Source organism: Varanus komodoensis, unplaced genomic scaffold, assembly GCF_004798865.1.
Source record: "Varanus komodoensis strain SLA01 unplaced genomic scaffold, ASM479886v1 scaffold33, whole genome shotgun sequence".
Classification (NCBI taxonomy): Eukaryota; Metazoa; Chordata; class Lepidosauria; order Squamata; family Varanidae; genus Varanus; species Varanus komodoensis.
In genome coordinates, this window is record NW_025335817.1 from 259,009 (window position 1) to 267,612 (window position 8,604).

The 8,604-nt window shown below is 53.6% G+C and overlaps 1 protein-coding gene across 3 annotated transcripts in view; it reads left to right on the plus strand.

Moving 5' to 3' along the window:
• Positions 1-3,414: 3,414 nt before the first annotated feature.
• PTPN9 (protein tyrosine phosphatase non-receptor type 9) overlaps positions 3,415-8,604 on the plus strand; it is a 29,962-nt gene continuing 24,772 nt past the window's right edge. Inside the window, exons 1-2 of one of the 3 annotated variants that reach the window (XM_044438962.1) lie at positions 3,415-4,033; positions 4,135-4,190. In XM_044438962.1, coding sequence (XP_044294897.1) covers positions 4,158-4,190 — 33 coding nt within the window. In that variant the 5' untranslated portion in view covers positions 3,415-4,033; positions 4,135-4,157. Of the gene's footprint in view, positions 4,191-8,604 lie in introns of all 3 variants that reach the window. The other 2 variants (XM_044438960.1, XM_044438963.1) reach the window with 2 other exon arrangements.

The window sequence follows — 8,604 nt, forward strand, 5'->3', positions numbered from 1 at the left end:
TTCGTGCAACAAATAGAAAACAGCATGCTGGATGTGAGAAACAAACGTGATAGTTAATTTCTCTGTGTTAAGCGTTCTCCTCAATGCATGGCTTTGACATGTATAGGCTGGAGAAGAATAGCAGAATGCAGTTTGCAAAATACAGCTTCCCACAAGTCTCAGCATCCTTGATTTTTTAAAGGTTCTAGTCCTTATGCTTGTAAAGCCATGCTAGAAAACGGATGGGCAGTACCTTGGCATACAGTGTTGGCAGGTTGGACCAGACACACAGGGCTGCAAACTTCAAATCGTTCGGCTCCCTTTCGGTGCCGCCATGGGTAGAATCATGCAGGAGACTTGAGTCCGCAGCCCCTTCACCGGGAAGAATTCAGATGGGGCGTGCTGCTCACATGGCTGGGAGACTCCGTTTGTGTGTTTGTCCATGTTTCCGGTCCTGATTATGATGGAGGTTGGTACACGAAGTCCAAGAGTCAAAAAGCAGAATATGGCACTACCACTAAGCAAAACTGGAGATGTTGCGGACAAAATTATTAACGTGGCAAAATCATTAATGTGGCAGAATTACATCTTCTTTATACAGCGTTGGGTGCTCTTGGGAGCACAGCTGAGGGGCAACTGGAAGGAGGCAAAGATGCTCAGAAAAATCAAGGGGACGCCCTTATTTAAAAGAGTCCCTAAAGGAAGGACACAAAAAGCCTCTTATGACGAAAGACTGAGTTGCATTTCCTGAAGGTCTCTGTGCTTTGCTGGCCAGAAACTTACTGGCATGATAGCTGAGGCAATTCCTTGCACCTGTTGGCTGCTGGTTTATATGGCTGTGGGTGCAGCACCTTAGCTGCCCAGACTGGGCTTTGGTGTTTCCAGACAGTCTCTCCCTGGCTGTACGTGGCCTGGTGCTTTTCCAGCTTTTAAGCGTGTGTTCGATTGTCCGTTCCAAAAGGTGGGAATGCCACTCACTCCTAGGGCTTTCTTACCAATAGCTGGAGCTGTAAACTAAAACAAGCTTATATTTTGGTTATTTTCCCCTGCCTCATTGCTTGCTTGGCTTCGCCCACCACTCAGGTGTGCCTCCCCAACACAAAATTTGTTCCTCTGGCTGAAAGAGTTTCAAAACACACAAACACGCACAGCTCACCTCATCCCCTCTTAAGCCTTTTAAAACCTTTTAAAGCTCGTGCTTCTGGAAGGAGTTTTCTATCGGCTTCATTATGCTCGGGTTTTATTGTTTATTGCTTTTAGAGCTGTCTGATGGTGGGTTTCAGCTTGATTTTGTTTTTGTTTTTTCTCATTGTGAATTCTTTCTGCAGGCCGTGGAGCAAGCAGGCAGGCCCTTCAGTTGGGATGGGTTTATCAAGAATAAATATGTGCGTGCAGCGATTAGGACATGAGATTAACGGGTGCTCTCCATAACAGGGCCCTTGAACAGAATTGTGATGGGCGAATGGATGAACACACCATTGGAATCCATGGCCCTGGCCTCCGCTTGGACCGAAGCACAAGGCCTTCCCCCCTGCATGGTAAAGTGCTGGAGGCCAGAGCAGTTCTGCACACATTTTTCCGGCCCTTCGGCTCCCAGTTCCACAGCACATCTGACATTTCTTTGGCATTTGCGGTCAGCATCTCCAGCACAAGCAGGAGCTCCTGATATCCCCTAAAAAGGAAAGGCTAATTTTGAGATCCCGCAAGCTGCAGGCCTGAAGCAGATATGTCTGAGAGGCACAGGCCGCGTGTCACATGGGGCCCAAACGCCCAGGGGACAGGAGGTCAAGCTCATATCGGCCTGTGTGTTGTCTCTCTCTGCGGTGTGCGTGCAGGCTTGGCCCATCCCTGGCGGGATCAGAGTTGGGAATGGCCGATTCCGGGCTTCTCCTGCGTGGGCTCTTCCAGGTGCCTGGGCCGTAACTGTTGGCCGTGCCAACCGAGTTGTAGTCCAGTGCATTTGGAGGGACAGGATGAGAAAGGGTGGTGACCTTTAGCCAGCCTCACTAGGCCAGACTGCCTTGCGGGTGACTGTCACGGGGTGGCCAATGGCCGGGTGTCCTCCCTGGCGCTGCCAGTCAGAGCCAGGAATATTGGGGCAGATGGACGAGTCCTCTTGACCTTGTGTAAGGTGCTGCCTTGATTGATTGATTGATATCCTGCCTTTTCCTACAAAGGGCTCAAGGCAGCTTACATCGTTCTCCTCCTTCATCTTATCCCCACAGCGACCCTGTGAGGTAGGCTGGGCCGAGAGTCTGTGACTGGCCCAGAGTCACCCAGTTGGCTCCATGGCTGAGTGGGGACTCGAACCCGGATCCTCCAAGTCCCAGTCCCGTGGTCTAACCACTGCACCACACTAACCCTAATTCCTAGGGTTCTGCTCGTTCTGTGCACAGGACTGGCTTGGTTTGGGTTGGCTCCCAGCCTGCAGACACTTGTTGCCAGGCCCAGACACACCGTGGCAACTCGGGTCGGTCTTGCACCCGTGTGTTTCACAGGTGGCTGAAACCGGCCAGAGAGTCGAGCCCTGCGGAGCTGGAGACAAGCGTTCGGTGCAGCCCATTTGCTCAAAAGGCAGTCCAGTGCGAGTCCAAGGCCGGCAATCAACGAGCGTTTCCTTGCTGCCACGCTTTCAAAGTACTGGCCCGAACGCGGGGAGCAGTGCTCCTTTCCCCAACACGGCCGGTGGTGCTCGGTTGCAAGGGTGAGCGGCGGAAAAACACCTTTCCTGAGGGCTGCCCTGGCGGCACACGGTTACGGTTACGGTTACGGTTACGGTTACGGTTACGGTTACGGGGAGGAAGCCCCAGGGGGGCGCAGGGGGGCTTCCTCCTGGCTAGACGCGCCTGAGGAGCCTCGCGTGGGTGCCCACGCAGCCTGCGGGGAGAGGGGCAAACCTCCACTGCCATTGCTCAGGGGCTGGGCTGCACACCTCGGCTTTTTTGGGGTCCCCTTTCGATGTGGGGCGCCTGCCCTCTTGCTCCCTCCTCCCTCCCTCCCTCCCCAGTTGCTCATCCATCTCTCTCTCCCTGGGAGAGTTTCCTGCTGGACTTTGGCCGCAGCTTTTCTCTCCTCCTCCTCCTCCTCCTCCCTGGGCTGGGCGCCCCCTCGCTCTCGCTGCCCGCCTGCCCGCCGTGAATGAGATTCCGTTTCTGAATGGAGCCCGGGGGGCGGGGAGAACGCGAACCGCATCAGCTCGCCAGGGGAGGGGGTTGGCTTGGCTTGCCTTGGCTCCCCCCCTCCCTCCTCTCCCCTCCCCTCCCCTCCCTCCCTCCCTCCGTCTCTCTCTCTCTCTCTCTCTCTCTGCTGCTTTTGAGGAACGAAGGTTGCGAGCAACCAAGCAGAGCAAGAGGGAGGGAGAGAGGGAGGTGGCAGCAGCAGAAAGAAGGCTCAAGTCCTGAAAGCAAAAAGGAATTTTCAGCTTCCTACTAATTCGCTTTCCCAGCCCCCCTTCCTTCTCTTCCTCCTCCTCCTCCTCCTCCTCCCAGTAGCAGCAGAGAGGGCTTTGCAGAGAAGACGATTTCGCACAATCTGGGGAGAATTTGGGCTCGGAGGCTGGGAAGTTTTGCGATTTCGAAAGAGCCGTGTCCTTCCCTTTCTCTCTCTCCCCCCCCCCTTTTTTTTTCTTTCAACCTTTTCGCCTTCCTATATATTGCCTTGTGCTAAGGCAAGGAGGCATTTCCTGCAGCAAAAATCAGAAATGGGGAGTTTTGGGTGCTTCTGAGTGTTTCTGTGCGTGTTGCGGGACCATTTTTTTCTTTTTCTGTAACTTTTTTTTCTTTTTCAGTCGTTGCATTGTATGTTTTGGCTTGGACAAGGCGAGGATGACGCAAAAATAATAATAAATAAATAATCGCATCCCTCCGCTCTCTTCTCTTCCTTCCCTCCCGGTTTTTTTTTTAACCAGATCTATGCATATATATATTTTTTGAAGTGATCCTAAAAGGAAGAAGTTGAAGAATGCGATCCTCCAAGTTTGGAGGCAGCCCGAGTTGAAGGGCCAAAAGGAAAACGTGAAAAAGGCAGGCCTCTTGGATCACACCGCTCCCCCCCAGTAAGTGGGGTGGGGGAGGCTGAAAGACAATTATTTAAATTTTATGGGGGGGCAGGGGCGGCTTTGGAAGACTTAAGGATCTCCTAATCTCTGCGATCAAGTCGTGTGAGTTGGAAGGATTAGGATGGCTGCAGAACTGAGCCCCGAGGAGGAGCAGGTAAGATTGCCCGCACCCCGATATATTTGGGGGTGCTACCGGCGGGGGGAGGAAGGCTGCACTGTTCCCTGTGTGTGTTGTCCGGGGGGGGTGTTGGGGGGTTTTTTTGGGGGGTGGGGTAGGAGTGGATGGAGAATCTCGCCCTCTCGTTTTCTTTTCCTGCAATCGAGAATATTTTACATTTTGGGCTGGATACGGTGGCGAGGCCGGTCTGAGGCCTGTTTCCTTCTGCACGGCGCGTCGTCGTTTTTGTTTAAAGAAAAAGATGTCTCAAGAATATTTACGAAGGTTCTCAATGTTTTTTTAAATGCCCGGCGTATGATTGATATTTCTTGGAAGAAAAGGGATTGGCGAGACCCCCGCCTTACTGGGGGCCCTTCGCCGGTTTCCTGCCCGGGGGTCAGCCACGCAGCGCCCCCCCCCCCTTGCCCGGCGTCTCTAGCCTCGTTAATGGGCCGGGGGAGCTCAGCAACGCATCGCGGCTCCCCAGTATCCTGTCTCGGGCGCGAGGGGCTGATTGCGGCTGGTGGGGCGGAGGGGCCGCTTTCCCACTTTGCCTCTGCCCCCCCCCTTTCCCCTCAAGCCTTCTAGAGGATGAAGTCTTCCTGGGAGGGGGGAGAAGCTGAAAGTGCAGCCAATCCTGCCTCCCCACGACCCCCCCATCCCATTCCCAAGTCGACGCAGGTCTTGCCGAGAAGTGGGGGGGGGGAGGCAGACGTGTTGTCTCCTGGTAGCGTTTCCATGGTGATCAGATGGGGGGGGAGCTGAGATGCGGCCTAGACCGCTCCCTGAGCATCGGGGACGGAGCCCCGCTCTTCTCGCCCCCCTGGCAAGCCCCTTGCTCACAGCCCTCCTGCGGGTGAGGGCGGGGGCCCCGTCCTGTCCCCCTCCCATATTTGCAGGCAAGCGAGCGCCGCCACCTCTGACGGGGGGCCAGGGGCTGCGGGGAGCCGCAGGCAGGGGGCGTGCACCCCCTCCCATTTTGCATGGGGCTGCCGGTGGGCGAGGAGAGGGGAACCCCCCCCCCGAGGCATGCCCCACCTGGGGTGGGAATTGGGCTTCCCGCAGTCCCCGGGAGCCCGGCCCCTCCCCACGGGCCGATGCCCCCTCCCCGCCCCTCCGTGCGCCCCACCTCGCTTCCCGGGCAGAGGATGCGAAACTGGGGACGGCGGGCGGGCGCCGCCGCCGCTCGCTTGGCGACGGAGGGAGACCGGCGGGGGGGGAGGGCCGGGCCCCCGGCTGCCTTTCCGCTCGCCCCGGGGCTCCCCAGGCCCCCTGACCCGGGGGGGCGAGGGCGAGAGGGGGGCTCCCGGCCGGCCCGCCTCCGCGTGCGCCCTCGCTCCTGCGTAAACGCTGCGCTCCCGCCGCCTGGTGCCTTCGCCGGGCGGAAAGCGGCCGCGCTGCAGGTGAGGCCCGGCTGGCCTCTTCCGCTTTCGCCCCTCGTGCGAGCAGGCCCTCCGGGCTCCGGTTTCGGGCTCTTCTCGGCCTGCCTTCCCCGCCCCTTCCCTCTCCGGAGGGGTGTTTTTTGCCGCTCTTGAGTCATCCAAGGAGGAGGTTACACACCCAGGAAAGAGGACCACTCTGGGGCGGGATGGCGGGGGCTGATGCCCTCCCCCAGGCCAGCGATACAGGGAGGGGGGGCAAGAAGCCCAGTGATCATCCAGCCAAGCCTGCCCCCCCCCTCCCCAGCCGCCCCCTGGCCTGGAATCCTTTAGAGAGACAATAAGGGCCCTTGCAGAATCTTCTTGCCCTTCTCGGAATGACAGCGCTTCCTTCCAGCCTTCTTGCACAAAGGTCAAAGAATTTTCTCAGTTCCAGCTGTTGTAAAAAAAAGAAAAAGAAGAAGAAGAAGAAATCTTTTTTCATTCTGTACAAAGTCTTGGAATACTGCATCTTCCATCCCCCTGTCATGGAACTCCAGGCAGGATGCCGAGTATTTATTGTTGATTGTACTGTCAGAATCATCATCAGTGTGACAGCATTTCAGTGCCTGGTGCTTCCTTTTATTTAGAGAATTTCTACCCTCTTTCCAAGCAAGTGTTCTATATATGAAACCAAAACTTTAAAACCAAAATTTCCAAGGGAGCTTATGTTCAGAACAAAGGATCACAATAAAATACGCTAAAACTCACTTTCTCAAAAAAGCAAGTAGGGACATTGAAAAATTTGCAAAAGACAATATAAGCAGCATATAGAAAAGTCTTGATAGAATAAAAAACTTCTTCAAACAGCATCGCCAAAAGGAAAGACTAACTTCCCAGTGAGGGATGTCAACAGTTGTGGAGAAACCAGCAAAATAGTTCCCATCTTTGCTGCCTGCTTATTAGAGCTTAGCTAATATTAGGCCAAAGAGCAAGACTGCTTATTTTGATGTTCGGGCTCAGGAAGGTTTGCATGACAAAGATGTTAAAGTGGGGAGGTCTCTGTTGCTTACACAGAAACTGACACAGAATAGAGAGAGGGGAACTGGAGGCAGGGTAAATTGGAAGAAAAGTGTGGTGTTGACTCGGCATTTGTAAGCTTCCCTTATGGTCCCCCATCCATGCCCTGGCCCTTAGCTTCAGCCCTGTTCATCTTGTTCCCTGTGATCCGTTATGGATCCATCCTGAAAAAGTGAATAGGTGCCAACTCCTCTCGAAATGAAAGCCATCTCGATGGAGCATCTTTCCTAGCCCCTTTAGGAAAAATAAATAAATGTCGGTTTCATTAGAGTTCCATAGTCCAAGGCAAAGCTATGCTTCCAATATTTCGCCATTTGTAACTTGGCAGCGTGCTGGTAGATAAAAACCTGATTTCTCTTTGCTGGTTTGGAGCTGTAACAAAAGGCTTCAGGGTATCTTCCTCAGGTCCCTTTTCTTGGGCCAGCAACTAATCCCATATATCCCAATGAAAATAATCTCCATCTCTTGGTAAAATTCTCAATGTTTTAAAGACTTCCTCAGCTGTAATGGCACCTCCCGGACTCTTTCCCTTATCCCAGGCCCCCTGCATGCCTTCTGCCTGCTACTCACTGCAGACTTTGTCGCTCTCCCGTTATTTTTTTCTTTTTTCTTTAATTGGCCTACCCGAGGGACTTTTAATCATCGGGGCATCATTTTTAGGAGGCTGCAAGGAAAATGGGACTTTCTCCTGCAGGGAATGGGGGAAGAGCTGTGAAATGCTTTCATATTTTCTAGGCCAGATTCAGACTCCCATCAGGGACTCGCTGTATATTTTTAGATTTTTTCCAATCTCTCCCCAGCAGTTTCTATCCTGCCAGTTCGGCCTTAAGTTTTCGGTGGTTTACAATGAAAGCTAAGAGGCATGGCAAAGAGCAAGTTTTTTCAATGCTTGGGAATGCCTTTCCGAGGAAGACCATCTGTGTTAAGCATCCAGTGGGGAGGGAATTGCATTTCCACTGAGACAGGTCTTTGCGGCTAAGGCTGCAAGCGGGTTTCATGGGGTGAGTCCCACTGAACTCAGCAGGGCTTTCTTCAAAGCAGGCATGGAGACGATTGCACTGGAAACCGATTTGATCCTGCATTCAAATCTTAATCCAATCCTTTCTTACATATGTTCTTTTATTTCTTTGATTTTATTGGTGTGTTTACTGGATTCGTTTTCATTGATCTATGTTAATGAACTGCAGTCTTGTGCCTTGTGATTTATAACATTCTGCTTGGAGAGAGAGGACAGGGGGTATTTGATAAACAAAAGCAGAGAAATGACAAAAATAATGCATTTGCAATGAATGAAGTGCTGAAAAGTCTCTAAACCTGTATGCATCCTGGGTTCTGAAGTGGCACCCGAAAGCTGCTAAGGACAGGGCAGGGCGCCGGGTGGATGGGCAGGGGCAGTCCTTCCGCATAATGGTCGCACCTGGAGGGGCCATCCAGTGGAACTGAGTGATGGGAGACCCAGGAAAGGATACCGGGGAGCCCACATTCCACGGTGCTTCTGGGGACTGTAGATCGCACCGGCGCAAGATGGAGCAACGGCTCCCAACAGGGCTGTCTTTAGAGGCCGGTTTTAAAACAGATGAAGCGTAAGGTGGTCAATGTCACAATGGCAGCGTTGGGGCAGGGACCGTACGGATCGCAGCTGGGGAACAAGTGCAGGAAGACACAGCAGCCCTCCTAGGACGCTGGGGGCTTCCCATTCTGGCATTCAGGTGGCCACTGGGAGCAGGATGCTGAATTAGGGAAAGCTTTGCTCTGATCTAGCCTGGCTTTGCTCATACTCCCCTGTCTCATTGCTGGTCAGCCCACCACAAGTTGGAGCTGCTGTAAATGGGTGGGTTGCAACGGGGCATACTTGGGTCCCAAGCCACTAAGGGCTTTATACAAGGCCCATGCAATGGCAGCTCTTGGTAAGCACAGTGTGGAAATTGTTCTCTCTCTCTCTCTCTCTCTCTCTCTCTCTCTCTCTCTCTCTC